General features: G+C 45.5%; 2 protein-coding genes and 1 pseudogene across 5 annotated transcripts; 2 read left to right on the forward strand and 1 right to left on the reverse strand.

Annotated features, from left to right (window-relative positions):
* The first annotated feature begins 1,193 nt into the window (after positions 1-1,193).
* LOC136450729 (ultraviolet-B receptor UVR8-like) lies at positions 1,194-6,531 on the forward strand. Its single transcript, XM_066451320.1, has 11 exons — positions 1,194-1,734; positions 2,779-2,852; positions 2,941-3,025; positions 3,111-3,236; positions 3,338-3,574; positions 3,659-3,895; positions 4,474-4,517; positions 5,030-5,212; positions 5,339-5,429; positions 5,946-5,989; positions 6,070-6,531. The coding sequence occupies exons 1-11, from the start codon at positions 1,209-1,211 to the stop codon at positions 6,190-6,192; spliced, it is 1,770 nt and encodes a 589-aa protein (XP_066307417.1). The 5' UTR covers positions 1,194-1,208; the 3' UTR covers positions 6,193-6,531.
* A 531-nt stretch (positions 6,532-7,062) lies between these two features.
* On the reverse strand, positions 7,063-11,389 carry LOC136450730 (transcription initiation factor TFIID subunit 12b-like). 4 transcript variants are annotated; one of them, XM_066451322.1, is made up of 8 exons: positions 10,733-11,388; positions 9,721-9,930; positions 8,804-9,316; positions 8,568-8,642; positions 8,348-8,426; positions 8,199-8,263; positions 7,720-7,931; positions 7,063-7,391 (listed from the first exon to the last, which is right to left on the reverse strand). In XM_066451322.1, exons 1-7 carry the CDS (start codon positions 11,291-11,293, stop codon positions 7,758-7,760), a joined length of 1,677 nt encoding a protein of 558 aa, XP_066307419.1. In that variant the 5' UTR covers positions 11,294-11,388; the 3' UTR covers positions 7,063-7,391; positions 7,720-7,757. The 4 variants fall into 4 exon arrangements, with proteins under 4 accessions (XP_066307419.1, XP_066307418.1, XP_066307420.1 ...); XM_066451321.1 differs by having other exon boundaries at positions 7,063-7,398; XM_066451323.1 differs by lacking the exon at positions 7,063-7,391 and adding an exon at positions 8,043-8,091 and having other exon boundaries at positions 7,754-7,931; positions 10,733-11,389.
* Positions 11,390-13,286: 1,897 nt separating this feature from the next.
* On the forward strand, positions 13,287-14,626 carry LOC136455321 (protein ALP1-like; annotated as a pseudogene).
* Positions 14,627-15,418: the final 792 nt, after the last annotated feature.

Genomic DNA, 15,418 nt, shown 5'->3' on the forward strand with positions numbered 1-15,418 from the left:
GGCCACTCCATCGACCATACCACAACAGTGGCCGGCTACAGGGCTCGGACACGCCACCCCCATTTATAGAGCGCTATGTATGGACGTCCCTAGTTCTCCCTTAGAGTATAAAAGGAGGGACCGGGGCCATTTCTAGAGAGAGGGGGAAAAAGACGAACACACCGATAGAACTACACACTTCTACGCTGCTTGAAAACGACGCCTCAAGCAGCCCGCACCACCCTCGCCGAGACCTGGGGCTAGCTCCCTCTCTCACCTAGCTTGTAACCCCCTACTACGAGCACTCCGGTGCAAGGAACAGAAGATCGATCTCTCAGACTGGACGTAGAGCCTCGATTGGCTGAACCAGTATAAACCTTGTGTCTCTTTGCATCATCATCCGGGATTAGGGGTACGCAGCACAAATTCACTCGTTGGTTGAGGGACCCCCGGTTTCAAAACACCGACACGCGGCAAACCACCTTTTTGTGGAATTGTGAAAACTCTATAGAAAAACATTCTTAGGAGTTAAAAAAATGAAACGATGCACATCCATAGTGAATCTATAGGTGTGTATTGTCATAAAATTTGAGATTCAAACTCCGTCTATAAAAAAAACCATACAAAAAGAACACATTTTAGTTAAAATGAGTTTGAGTCTCAAATTTGGTGGCAATATATGTCTACAGATGCACTATGATACATGGAAAAGAGAAGATAGGTGAAGAAAAAAGGGCAAACGTGCATACTAGAAAGCTAATTGAACGGCTGGTCAGCCGTGCGTTAGCTGCATCTCAATCTTAAACCCTCCTGCTAAAATGTGGTCACTGATTTTTCATCCTCTCCGTGATAAGCCAAAACATAAAGAACTTGTGATGTTGAAAGCACTACTACCGCAGAAGTTATTTTTCTCTTGGCACTACTCGTATCATTTGAGCGTGTAGTATTCTAGGTAGCCTGGCCGCTTGGGGTTCTAATTCTAGCGCGAAAGCTAGCCGTCGGTACCTCACCACCGTTCTCCGGCATATACTGCTATACTTTAATTGGTGGATGCGGCGAGCGCCGTTGGTCAAATCGCGGCCGGCCACGTCTCTCCTCCACCGGCCATCCCCCACCCTTCTCCTGGCCCCGATCCTTGCGATGTGGCCGCTTCTAGGGGCCGACACGTCCGCCGGCAAGGGCCCTGGGTCTCTGACTTCCAGAACCTTCCTGCCGCTTCCTGGCCACGAATGCCCGTCCCAATCCAGCGGCCCAGCGCGCGCCACTTGTCAGGGACCGGCCACGTCGGCGTCCGATGTGGCGCCCCCGCCCCCGAAGAAACTGATACGGCCCCAAACCTCGCGGCTCTCAGCCTCACGCTCGGAAAAGCAAGTGTCCGCAGCAACCAACACCAGCGTCTTGCTTGCTTGCACCGCTGTCCGCGGCCCGGCCGCCAGCGATCGAAATTAGCGGTGGATTTGGAGAGGCCAAGTCTCCTGGAGGGGATGAACGGCCGCGGCGGCGGAGGAGGAGGGGGAGGGGAGGAGGAGATGGAGGAGGACGGCGGCCCCGGCTGCGCGCAGGGGCCGGGCTCGGGCGCTGGGAATAAGGAGCGGGTGGTGCTGATGTGGGGGTACCTGCCCGGCGTGTCGCCGCAGCGCTCGCCGCTGCTCGGGCCGGTCCCCGTGAGGTTGCCCCCGTCGGCGGCGGCGGCCGCCGGTGATGGGTGGAGAGACGTGTGCGGCGGCGGGTGCGGCTTCGCTATGGCCATCTCTGGTGACGTATCCTGTTCTCTTCCTCATTGTTCCCGTGCTGATTCTCTGCTACCTTTCAGTTCGTTGGTTCTTCGCGTGGGATGCGGTAGATCTGTTGGGGTCTCCGCCTGTGCCGTTTTCGCCCCGGATTGCGTAGGAATCGTTGGGGGGCGATTTTGTATGAAGGATTCTGACGAAATTTTGCGAACTGGATGGTGTTAACCCTCGATTATTCGTGTTTTCGTTTTTGTGGGGAGAGGGCGGTTGCTCCTCTTGAATTGAATCGGTGCTTAAAGGCTGAGCTCAGAGCGGAGAAGTTTCCTTAGTGTGATTTTGCTTTAGGTATAAGAATCTGTTAGGAATGAAGTAGGGATTTGATTACGAGTGTAAAGTGGTTTCAATGCTGAAGGTGAGCCTACAGGAGGCAAAGCAACATTGTTGAGTAAAGTTCCCTTTCTTAGTTTTTTTCGAACCTGATTCCTGTTATGAGGATCAAACAGTAACTGACGGTGCCGACAAAGTAGGGTAAACAAGGGTCTTGGAATGCCATTGCTTCTTTCTTAAACATGGTGACAATCATCCTTGTTTACACGTGCTATACGCGCCTTGCTGGCTTATCATCTTCCACAAAGTTCATGCAAAGTTCAACAAATTACTAGCTCTAGGCTTTTAGCTACAACTAGAAGACTCCATTAGTCCATTTGTCCTCTTATATGTCAAATTGCACATTTCCTTTGTTATACTCCCTCCGTTTCAAATTATATGTCGTTTTTAGCTTTGTCCTAAGTCAAACTTGACTAACATTGATCATGTTTATAGAAAAATATATTAGCATCTACAATATCGATTAAATATACCCTATCAAAATATATGTCACAGTGTATCTAGTTTGATGTTGTAGATGTTTGTGCATTTTGCTATAAACTTGGTCGATGACAGAGTAGTTTGACTTGGAACAAACTAAAACAACTTACAATTTGGAACGAAAGAAATAGTTGCTAATTTGTTGTCATGCAGTTCGACCAAACTCTGAACCTATTTCTTTTCATTTTTCTAATTTTCTCAGAGTCTGGAAAACTCCTCACTTGGGGTTCTGCTGATGACATGGGCCAAAGTTATGTGACTGCTGGGAAGCACGAGGTGATATAGCATTGACGCTTTTTTGCTTTCGTGCCCCATGTGAGAAAGCTCAGGACCGATTACTAAGATAGAATATTATACCTCTCAGGAGACTCCAGAGGCTTTTCCTCTTCCTAGTGGCATCGCAATAGTGCGGGCAGATGCTGGCTGGGCTCACTGTGTTGCAGTAACAGGTATTTAGCGATCCAGGTTCCTAGTTTTGATCTAAACATTGCTCATAATTGTGGTATTGTTCTTATTATTGTTTTGCTGGAACAGATGAAGGTGATGTTTATACATGGGGTTGGAAAGAATGTGTTCCAACTGGAAGGGTTATCGGAGACCAATCTTCAGTTGGAACCATGGAGAAGGATGAAAGACAAATGGCAATGGCCACTGACCAAGGTGGTAATGCTTATTTCCTACATCGTTTGCTTCCTGCCTAAAAAATATAAGCTTCTCTACACCAATTGTTTACAGATATAACAAAGGCAACTCCATTACAGTGAGCCCCAGGTCGCAGGTGTCTAGGACAAGCAGCGGAGCAGCATCTGGTCCTTCTGAAAGCAGAGGCACTGATGATAGCACAAAGCGACGAAGGTTGTCTTCAGCAAAACATGGACCTGAGAGCTCGACATCCAGTGATGAAAGTCTTTCAGCACCCCCTTGTGTTGTGACATTTAATACAGGAGTGAAAATAGTGGCTGTAGCTGCTGGTGGTCGTCATACATTAGCACTATCAGGTAACCTGCATTTGTCATTATGACACTGACAGTTGCCCTGTAAGGATATTTACTGACTAAAATATTTTTTCTCCGAACCTTCAGATTTAGGTCAGGTGTGGGGTTGGGGATATGGAGGAGAAGGGCAACTAGGTCTTGGTTCTAGGATCCGAACGGTTTCTTCTCCCCATCCTGTACCGTGCATTGAATCAGCACTATACAGCAAGGATCGGCCATCAGCTATGAAAGGTAACAAGGCTGCTGAAGGACATGTCAGTAAAGTCTTGGGAAATTGCGTGAGGGCCATTGCTTGTGGAGGTCGTCACAGTGCTGTAGTAACAGGTCAGTTATATATTTTTAGTTTGTTTCTGCTAGTAATTACTATGTTCATGTCGAGACATCTCTGTCATTCTGGATCTCAAGGTAGTTTGAAAAGTTAGCTCTATGGAAAACAAGAGATTTCAAATCAACATTTTATGTCTGCTCTGTAACAGTATAACCCTAGACTTTGGACAAACACTTTGACTTCCCAGGCTAGTAAACATATATTTACCATTTTGCAAGATTGTAGAAAATGCAAGAGCTCAGACAAAAAGGTGCTCAGTAGACATAATATTGTAATCCTGGCAGTACTTTTCTCTCTTTTTTAAGAGAATCATATCTTCAGAATGGTTATCACGTTTTTTACTATACAAGAGGAAATATAATTCTGGAATCTAGTCTGAGGATCTGAGTTGCTACTAAAGGGCTTTCTAAGCTCAAACCACAATACTATTTTTCAAACCACCTGCAACTGCAAATTTTTAGTTATCAGATTGTAGCTAATGGTTTAGTTTCATGTGAAGTTGAAGTTTTTCCAATAGATATGCAATTGTAGTCAAAATTTGCCCTTGTTTTTAATGTTCAAGTCCTGCTTGCAGATTCAGGAGCTCTTCTTACATTTGGATGGGGGCTGTATGGACAGGTTAGCTTTTTCTATCTAGCCAGTTATTTGGTCAAACAAAATTTTGATCCTTTTTCCTTTGAACCAAACACACACATTGAAGTAGCTAACAAAAAACTATATGCTCAGTGAGCAGCATTCTATGTCTTAGTGTTTGGGTCAAGGATTCAACTAGTTCAATGAGAACGGGAATTAATCATAAAAAAGCTGCCACCCTCATTTGAGTATGGAGAATATAGCAATCTTGATATTCTTTCAAATTGTCACATACTTCATAACAAACCCATGTATTAATTCCTTTAGTTCATTATTTGTAGTCTATGTATATGTTGAAATTTGTATCATTAAAAACGATGGGTACCATATTTTCACACTTCTCCTTTTTAATGGCATGTTTTGCTGTGTGCATCTATTTCTTGCTTTATATGTTATATAGGATTGTAATGTACCAATGTGCTTCATTTGTCACAACCATGCTCTTTGTTCTGTACCAATGTGCTTCATTTGTCACAACCATGCTTTTTCTTCTTCAGTGTGGACAAGGGAATACAGATGATGTTCTAAGTCCGACGTGTGTATCGTCTATCCTGGGAATCAAGATGCAAGACGTTGCCGCAGGTTTGTGGCACACTGTATGTACATCTGTAGATGGTGATGTGTATTCGTTTGGAGGAAACCAGTTTGGGCAGCTTGGCACTGGTTCTGATCAAGCTGAGGTATAGAGTTTTCGATGTTAATAGATGGCACTACAGTCAACACACTTTTGGTCCATAGAGATGCCCTTAGTTGTGGATGATGTTCACGTACCTGATGGCATTTGACATCTTTTTATTTCAATGCAGACTGTTCCAAAATTGGTAGATGCTACAAGCCTGGAGAATAAGAATGCCAGATCTGTTTCTTGTGGAGCTCGCCATAGTGCTATCATAACAGGTAATTTTTTGTTGTTCTAATGTTTGTTTATAGGGATCTCAGTTGTGTCATCTTGTAAACACCTGTGCCTTTCTTACATGACTACACTACTCATGTAGGGTATATGAGTTCTAATCTTCTTTTACTTATATCTTGCTATTAGCTTTATTATATACGAGTGCCTTGTTGCAAATGGACCTAATGTTACCTCATCTTTTTTCTGAATGCCACCTCATCCTTGGATGCTCTCATTTGAATCAAGAATAAAAGGTTCTGTGCTAATCAGTGACTGAACTGATATATCATTGGTCAACCCAGGAATAGACTTTTTTTCTTTTGATTATTTCATTAAGTTGTTCTTGCCAGCCGGTAGAAGTATCACAGGGGGTCTGCAGTCATTTACACACATACATATTGATCCCGCAGGTCTACTCGAAGTAGACCAGGGGCAGAACTAAGGCAGTGAAAAAAAAATGTATCTAGAGAAATTATCAGGAATTGTTTCCATCTGACAAGGGTTACACACAACTATTGCAGATGAAGGCGAGGTATTCTGCTGGGGATGGAACAAGTATGGCCAGGTGGGTGCCCCTTAACATACCTTTTACATATTGAAATGTAAAGTTAGCTTGATTTATCAAATTTGTATTCGCTTATGCAGCTTGGTCTTGGCGACTCAATGGACAGGAACGTGCCTTGCAGTGTTCCTGTGGACGCTTACCACCCGCTAAACGTGTCTTGTGGCTGGTGGCACACCTTGGTGCTCGCAGAGTCGCCTACTTGAAACCTGAAGAAATTACCTTAGATTGACAATTTTGTTAGGAACTTGTAGGCTCGTGCAGGTGCGGTGATGCTGCATTTCATCGTGTACGTACATGGCAGTGCATACAGATATGTGTATTCATTCTTTGCGGTGCGCTCTTCAACCTGTGCAACGTAGACAAAGCTTGTATCGCATTGCGTATACACAGTTTGAGTAGGATTGCCTCGACAAATTGTGCTTGAAACTGGGCTCTATAACTCCTGTCAAGACTCGAGAGGTTACGCTGCCCCTTCATTACAAGTGGAAAAAATGTCTACAGGCAAGTCGGGGTATAGCCGGTTTCCGAGACTGCTGACTCCAGACGCACGCGTTCCTCGTTACAGAACACGGATCTGCAATATCGTGCTGGTTGTGAGTGCGAATCAACTATGGGTCTCTGGCAGGGCTTTTGTTGTGACTTCATCGATTAAATTTAAAATCCTACCAAACGAGGCACAAGAACGGTTTCTAAATCTTAAAAAACCAAGATCCCTTTGGCAGGGGTAAACGGGGAATCCAAGAAAAGCCACGTTTTAGTGGATTCAGCTTTAACAGTTTCACCATTTTTTAAGTTAAAAAGCCATTCTTATCTGTATCCATTTGATAGGGCTTCTAATTAAGCCCGTGGAAAAGCTCTAACAAAAACTCAGCCGAAGTGGGCCCAAGTCATAAACTGTGAAGCCGAAGCCGAGGGCAAACAAAAGAAATCACCCATACGTGGCTTTTCCTGGCTTCTCTTCTCTGCCAAAGAGGGACCGTGGAAAAGCTCTAACAAAAACTCAGCCGAAGTAATTTTGCTGTCTGAGGCTTGCCAGCGTGTCTGATAAGGCATAATTGCTCAGTAACTAAAAATGACACCAATCTTACACGTCATTAACTTATATAAGTTGCATGCATGTATTTGTTCACCTACATAGCAACATCAAAACTGGAGACGATAATGCCCCGTTGCAAAAACATTTATATACAACAGATGGGGGCATTTACAAGCACAAAAAGAAATAAAGTTACATACGACCCCAGGTTTAGGATCTGCCGGAGACGATTGGTAAGTCAGCAACTGCTTTCCTGTAAGACACAAGCATCTGCAGTTTGCCACAGATGCTCGTGGATTTATTGTGCTTCCACTTGCTAGCAATCCTTGAGTTAGAGCCTACGGGCTGTTTTCGATGTAGATTGTCCTGAAACCTTCAGAAGGCTAATTGTAAGAACCACCAGAACATTCAGTACCCTGACACACTCCACAAATATTTAGCATACGCTAGATAGCTTGGATGCACAAGTTGCTTCAATCTCAAACGAGGATGAGGCTTGTTTTGAACTTTTTGCTACAGGGTTAATCAATCTTGAAGTACCATGCATATATAGTCCAAAAACTTAAAAGTATAAAATGGCAGCTACTGAGACAACGATACTAGTAAACAAGGGTATGAAACTAATAATCCTGGGCAGTTAAATATTAACATTAAAAACTAGAAAGCATAGCATTTAGTCACTCGGTTAACTTACAGGATTTTTTTCTTCAATAGGGAAGAGCAGCATAACCCTTAGAAGCGGGGGGCTTTCGATAGAGGGCCCACTGTTGGCATTGCTGAAGGTTCTGCCATCGGAGGTCGTATTTGACGGTTGCCAACAGAGTTATTAGCACCAAGTTTATTGCTTGTGCCTCTGATACCAGTAGCATCACTTTCTGATTGTTGGGGATCTACCAATGGCTTTACCTGTTGCAAATTAAAATTCAATCAACCTTCTGTTTGAGCATTCATGACAGATTTCAACCTTACAAAATAACTTGTAAAGCCTACAAAATAAACTCAAGCAAAATTCACTACCATAGTGAGGACGTTGATGTGAGTAGAGTCCAGTGGGGCTTATTGTATACTTGTATAGCACAAATGCAAAGACAAAGGAACTAAAGATAAAATTGTGCCTCTGTGCAAGATAGGTTAATGAAGAACAATAGTAATTGCAAAGTGATGTGATCTTACAGAATTTCTTTGAGGATTCTTATCCTCCCTTGAGAAACCAGGAACAGATAAATGCCAATTTCTTTCTGCAAGATAACAAATTGAAAATTAATGAGTAAAATAAGAGGTAGTAGCGCATGTGTGCATGAGAGCATGGTGAACCTACTGACCTAAGTGCAGCAACACATCCTTGGCTTCAACAACTGATGATTTCCTGTGCTTTGCCAAGGTACACGCAAATGCAGTCACCTACCGCAAACCCATGTCAGCTGAATCACAAGATATCTCCACAGATAACATATGCTCAAAACTTAGAAGAGGAAGATGCTCAAATTCTGAATTTGATAGGAAGTTATACTCTCTAAACAAATAGCAAAGCAACAACATTACCGAGTCAATGAAGTCATCAGCGATTTCTAGAAGTAAATCCTCCACTTCAGGGTCAACTTTGCCTAGGGGATCTACCTGTAATAAGACTATTGTTTAAGAACAGACCAAAGTATTATATTCAACAATAAAAATAAGAAACCTGTTTCCAATCAAAATGTGATTACGACCAGTAACATTAATTACACCAGTGACAGTGAAGTTGAGGGGCACAGAAAAGAAAAGAGCTAGGTTGTAACCTGTGCAACCAGATCTTGTATTTTTCTTTTCCCAAGAAGTTGGCTAGTTCCTTCAGCTCCCTGACTTGCACTTCCACCAGTCATAGTTCCAACTGACAAAGGTGTACCCGGTTGTGAGCCTGTAAGGTTCGCAGACTTCTGCGAACCAGATGCTGAAACACGTGGAGATTGTAGCGGTTGCTGCTGCTGCAACTGCTGCAGAAAATGTTGCTGCTGAATCAGCTGTTGGGCACTGAGATGTGGATGCTGTTGTTGGAGTTGGAGAAGTTGTTGTTGGCTCAATCCTGTCTTCTGCTGAAGTTGCTGCATCAACAGGAGCCTCTGCTGGTGCTGATATTGTTGCTGTGGGGAAACTGGTGAGCCCATGGATGATTGCATTTGCTTCAACCACTGCTGCTGCTGTTGCTGAGGCACAGACATTGCCACCATCTGTCCATTTTGTGATGATCCAGACAGTTGTGAATTTAATGCTGTAATTGACGCTGTCCTCGACAGACCTTGACCAGGTACCTTCTGTAAACCAATCATATGTAAAAAGTTACGGTATTCCAACGGAAGAATAGTAAATACTACATAAACAAGATACGTGGTAAATGGTTAAAAATAAACAAGATACATGTAGCAACTTCAGCATGCACCATGTGCAACTCAGGTTGTTAAAAGATAAATGGGAAATAGGAATATAGGCACACTGATCTCAAAACTCAAAACAGTTTTAGTAACACAGTGGATTAAAGAAAGGCGAGACATGTTACGAACATACTGTTTATTACTTTTTTTCAGAATTGGGACATAAATAAATGTGCTCACAACTAGAATCTTAACACACTGCATCATTCCTTATTACTAGACCGGGCAAAAGACCGTGCATACGAATTTGTGGAACCTTATCTCTTGTCGCTAGGTTGTCAGGGTACCTGTGGAGACAGTGCAGGTTGTTGAGACGCTTGTGGCCTCATTTGCGCATGGGCAAACCTTTGTTGAGCACCATAGGGAATAGTTCCATTCGGTCTCATCTGGTTCATCCCCATAGTACCCATGACACCCATGGGCTGCATCCCTTGCAGCACTTGAGCTGTATTAGCATTATTCAACTGTGTGCCTTGTGCCATGCCCTTCTGCCTAGCCTGCAGTAAAAGGAAAAGTCAATTACTCTACAAGTAGTCACTAAGAAATAAAGAAAGTAAGAAACAAAATACTATCCCTATATTAACTTAAGACCGAGCTGGATGTAGCTACCTTGAAATGAAACACTTTCCTCTCGCGATAAAAAATTGCAAAGGTAAACTGGGGACATTATCATTCCTTTTAACAGACCATTTATTCATTGTGCCATTTTTATCAGTAAAATAAGTTTACTACCACTAGTAGAACTGTACTATTGAACATTATTGCTAAGAGATATCATAACCAAGTTTAGATAATTTACATTCTTTCACAGTCCACCTTCACATTCAAGAGTAACAACCATCTGTATTCCTTGTCAGTGTCATGATCGCACAGAATAAATAACATTGAAAGAATGCCCTAAAAAAGAATTAGATATCATGTGGATTCGCTACTCATTTCCTATTAACTGAGCACAGATGGGTAAAGGAAATCTATTCAACTTTGCTTAATAAGCTTTGACTACCGATGCATATTCTTTCATCATTCCATTTGTTTGGCTCAGTGGCTTGCAATAAAAATACGAAGCTGTTTGTACCCATCAAAACCAAACTGATTGAAGAGAGTAAAAGGTAAGGAATTTCTAACCACCAAATTCTATCTGAAATTGTTCAGATTGCTTCAATAGCATGAGAAATGTAAAGCAGAAGTCTAAAACCCATGACATTTTATCCTTGGCGGTTATGGTGGACACTATGCACGAGGAGATGCAAAATTATGTTTACTTGGGGAGGTCACAATCCTCCAAATTGAGTAATTCACCTGCGCCATCATCTGCGACTGAAGCCCAAAATGTGCCGCAGATGCCGCGTTCCCCTGGCCTTGCAGCATCCCCAGCTGGCCCTGCCCAAGCATGGGGGCGCGCCCCGCCAGCTGCTGCTGCTGCTGCTGGCCCACGAGCCCTCCGCCACCCGAGAAGCTCATCTGCCCGCCGTACATCCTAGCCGCCGCGTACTGCTGGAGCTGGCTGGCCGTGGAGAGGTGCGAGGCCGACCCCGAGCGAGGGATCTGGCCAAACCCGGAGGCGCCGGCCCCGGCCTGCGTGGGCGAAGGCGCCTGCAGCTGCGGCGGGCGCGGGGGGTAATCCATGGATCCTCCGCCGCCCGAAGCGGCAGCTGCCGCTGCTGCGGCCGCCGGGTCGAGCTGCTGCGGGGACGAGATGTGCGCGGAGAGGTCAGAGACGGTCGGGGACGGGGGGATTTGCGGGGAGAGGAGGTGGTTAGGGTTGGGGTTCTGCGGGGTGGACACAGAGGCCGCCGCGGCAGCGAGCTGGTCAGCCTGCGCCGGCGAGGCGGAGGCGGCCACGGGCGGCGGATCCGCCATGGCGCGGCGAGGCGCAGGCGTGGCGTGTAGGGTTTTGGCGGCGGCGGTCGGACGCGGTTGCGTCGGGGGGCGGGGGCGGGGGCAGGTACGGCTCGTGTGGGACAGTTTGACGTGTGCGCGTAGTCTTTTCGCGGTTGAGTCAGAGAGGAGGGTTAAGTGCTGTTTGGGTCACTGGCGGACGGGCCCTACGGGATCTTTTAGCGGATAAGAGACCGGATCGGGGGGTTCTTGGTGACATACTACCGTACTGCCGGCTACCGCGAGTATAGCAGCAATAGCACAGCATGGCAGGAGCAGCGAGTCGTGATCTCGTCAAAAAAAGACGTTCTGCACTCACTGGTATCTGGATCAGACACTCTGCTTAGCGACATTCGTGCAAAGTGCAAGGCTTCGGCTGTGTATGTGTAGGAGTATTCTGCAGGCAAATACTACTAACCCTGTTCATGGTTTGGTTATTGCGGCTCTGAGCGGATTTGCAACCCAACCCATTCTTTTAGCACACAAATTGGGTTGGTCCGGTTTATACGGTCACACAAGGAGGATGTTCCATGGTTGGATTTTGAGTTGATAAGCCGATTGATGCTGATTTATTGTGAGAGAAAAACAACGTCGGCAGACAGGCTGAAAGCACGGCACGCTGAATGGCTCCGACGTCATAGCTGGATTGGCTTGGTCTGGTCTGGCACACGGGTTTACACGGGTTAGTACTTGCAACATTGGATATGCAAATGCATTATCAACGCTGGATACCTCCAAGTGCCCTGAGCGAAGCTGTCGCACTCATCGCTCGCCGGTGCCGCGCTCGACCTCGCGCCTGCCAATGCTGCGCTCGACCTCGCGCCCGCGACCGCCGCTGCGCTCGAGGTCGCGCTCGCCGCTGCCGCGCTCGAGCTCCCGCTCGTCGGTGCCGCTCCCGCCGCTGCAGCGCTCAAGTTCGCGCCCGCCGCCGCCACGCCCCCGCATCGCTTTTCTTTTTCTGGGTTTCGATGGTTTAGATGGTTTCTGACCATGACCGGAGGCTCTCGAAGCCTGGTTGGGTAGATGGGTCCAGCCTAGACCGTATTGTAACCGTGACGATGGTATTGGCTGGGCTGGTTACGGGCCGGCAGCCGGTTTTGTTAAACCGTTGTACAGGGTGAAATACTTCAACTCATCCACTATGGGGGGTGATTGGTTGCCCCGACGGGGCGGTCCTAAGGGCCATCCGGCACGAGTTGGTGCAGTGAGGGTGTGATTGATATCCCGACTCGCACCATTTGCCTGCTCCTCTCCATACCTTTCCCCTCCGTCATCCCGCACGCCTCCATCTTCTCGATTTCTCCTTCCCTCTCGGTCCTGGCTCGCTCGATGCTTGGCGGGAACCTTCACGCCGAGCGTGGGAGATGAGGCCGTCCGGGCCATAAAGCGCGCGCGCGGGTCTCGGCTAGGGTTACCACCCTCACTCTTCGCTTCTCCTTCTACCATTGCTCTGGTGCGAACTCCCATCTTGCTCCCTCTCGACCTCGGTAGCCCTACCGAGGTGACCCTCGCCGACGGATTTCTCTCTGTCCTCCGGCGCTTAGACGGTATATATGCCACCTGCGCTCTTCCCCTCCTCTTCTTCACTGTCGTTTTTTATTGATTTGTTGGTGGATTTTGCTTGAAATGCCAAGAAATCAGGGTTCTTGGTTTGACATCCTCAGATCTGTACGATGCTATACCTGATTTACCTGTTCCTAGCTCAGATCTGTACATGATGCTTCGTTTTTGGTTTATACCTTATGTTTTGTGTAGAACTTGTACATGCTGATGCCTATTTTGTTGTACACACTGAGCAAAGTGCCTAGAGGTCAATGATGTTGATTGGTTAACAGTATATGCTGAAGGAGCACCCTTTGGTGTGGCAGCCGCGTCTTTCATTGTTCATTTTGTCTGATTTTTTGCTTGCTAAGCAGTACATACCCATGTTGCATGTTTGCTTTCTAATGTTGCCCTCCATCCTGTTGTGGTAGACATGGCGTTTGAAGCTAGGCGAAGGGCTGCCGCTGTTGTGGTTATTGCAGTGACGGCTTGGTTTTTTATGTGGTTTAGGAGGAGAGTTGAAGATTCGCGCCCAGTCACCTATGGTCTCTTGGCTGAGAGGGACATACAGAGGATGAACAACCTTAGATACATCTATGAATCTGATGATGTGCACTGTGTCAACCTTCTTAGAATGAGGAGGGCCCCTTTTTCTAACTTTGTGACCTTTTCTGTAGTAGAGAGCTTGTCACTAACAGCATACATGCATTCGTTGAAGAACAAGTAGCCATGTTCTTGCATGTTGTTGGTCACAATAAGAGGTTTAGGGTGGTTGACCTTACCTTCAGGAGGTCCACAGAGACAATTAGTAGGTTCTTCCAGAAGGTGTTATATGCGGTAGGAGAGCTGAGGAATGAATTGATTGTCCCTCCTGCTACCAATGTCCATCCTAGGATCCTTGGGAGCAGAAGGTGGTACCCCTATTTCAAGATTGGTATCCATAACTTGTCATACATAGGTCTCATGCATTATCAGTTTAGTGTCAATGTTCATTTGCACTTATGTTTTTTTCAATTAGGACTGCATAGGAGCAATTGATGGTACTCATATATTAGCTAGAGTGCCTGTGAATATGCAAGCTGCCTTTAGAGGCAGGAAGCACACCATCACACAAAATGTGTTGGCAGCCGTGGACTTTGACCTCAGATTCACCTATGTGCTTGCTGGTTGAGAGGGATCTGCACATGATGCTCTTATCTTGTTTGATGCTCTTGAAAGAGATGATGGCCTTAGAGTGCCACCAGGTATCATTCAAACCAAAAAAAACTTTGACACTTTGCTTAATCTTAAATGAAACTACTAAAACATGTTCCTATCTGCTAATTTTTAGGCAAATTCTATCTTGTCGATGCTGGCTATGCAGTGAGGCCTGGTTTCTTGCCACCATTTCATGCCACAAGGTACCATTTGAGGGAGTTTGGTTCAAACCGACCTCAAAATCAAAGAAAGCTTTTTAATCTAAGGCATTCGTCTCTTAGAGTAACAGTTGAGAGGGCTTTTGGGGCTCTAAAGAATAGATTCAGGATATTGGACAGCAAACCTTTTCACCCATACAAGACCCAAGTTAAGCTTCTTCTAGCCTGTTGTATTCTTCACAATTGGATCCTCAGGCATGGGCAGGACGAGCATGTGCCTGCTGAATCCACATGGACACCTAACATCAATGATAATGCCTCACAACTAGATCATGACCCTGATAATGGTACCTAGGCACAACAGAGGGAGACATGGGCTGCACAGATGTGGCAAAACAGGGGAAATTCTAGTGTGTAGTGGCATGGTGTGTGTACTATTTAGTAGCATTGGAGAAACTTGTATTTTTACTGAGACCTATGACACTTTGCAATGATGTAGTACCTATTCCTTTTCTACGTATTTGATCTGTTCAACTTGTATTTTATACCATACAATTTGTTTTCCTTACGTACTAGTTGTGTTTTCTCATGTCTTTCATCAAACCGTGGGATACATCCATTCCCAAGCAACTGTTGTAGGCATACCTACCGAATGGCTGGGATGGACGTGTCCCATGGTTCCATGGGAGTCATAAACTTGCCTTAGCAATTTGTGTTCTTATTTGCCACCTGGGATGATTGCAGTTTTTGACTGAGGCTGATACAATTGTGAGATCCTTTTCTTGCCTATGAAGATAACAGTGCCAGTTTGAGTAATGGACTATGCACATTGTTGACATTGGACTTGTGAGGTACCGGAGCATTGTTTCTTCTATCTTTTGCTTATGCTTCTCATGGCTGTAATCAAACCATGTGAGACATCCATGCCCAAGCAACAGCTGGACAATTCTGATGATCTGATGGCTAGGCTGAATGCCTCTCATGGTTTCATTCCTGTCATGATCTTGGTTTTCTACAATCTGTTTAAGGTTTGCTGCTGTCTATGTTTCTTAAGCTCCAAGTTCAAGGTCAAATAAAAAGGCAATTAAATCTGAGGCAAATCGATTGAACTACCCTTCATTTTGTCAACATCTTATACTTGCTTTTATGTGTTTTTTAAGGGGCAAATGGCTTGGTATGTTGTGTACCGTGGAAGAGTACCTAGGGTATA

This window comes from Miscanthus floridulus, chromosome 5 (assembly GCF_019320115.1).
Source record: "Miscanthus floridulus cultivar M001 chromosome 5, ASM1932011v1, whole genome shotgun sequence".
Lineage (NCBI taxonomy): Eukaryota > Viridiplantae > Streptophyta > Magnoliopsida > Poales > Poaceae > Miscanthus > Miscanthus floridulus.

Bases quoted from the DNA above. Each gene is read 5' to 3' on its own strand.
- LOC136450729 (XM_066451320.1), top strand. From the start codon at position 1,209: ATGCCCGTCCCAATCCAGCGGCCCAGCGCGCGCCACTTGTCAGGGACC. The intron at 5,213-5,338 runs GTATAGAGTTTT...ATTTCAATGCAG, and splicing joins CTGGTTCTGATCAAGCTGAG to ACTGTTCCAAAATTGGTAGA. The intron at 5,990-6,069 runs GTGGGTGCCCCT...TCGCTTATGCAG, and splicing joins GATGGAACAAGTATGGCCAG to CTTGGTCTTGGCGACTCAAT.
- LOC136450730 (XM_066451322.1), bottom strand. From the start codon at position 11,293: ATGGCGGATCCGCCGCCCGTGGCCGCCTCCGCCTCGCCGGCGCAGGCT. The intron at 8,264-8,347 runs GTCAGTAGGTTC...GTTATCTTGCAG, and splicing joins GGATGTGTTGCTGCACTTAG to AAAGAAATTGGCATTTATCT. The intron at 7,932-8,198 runs GTAAGATCACAT...AATTTGCAACAG, and splicing joins AGAATCCTCAAAGAAATTCT to GTAAAGCCATTGGTAGATCC.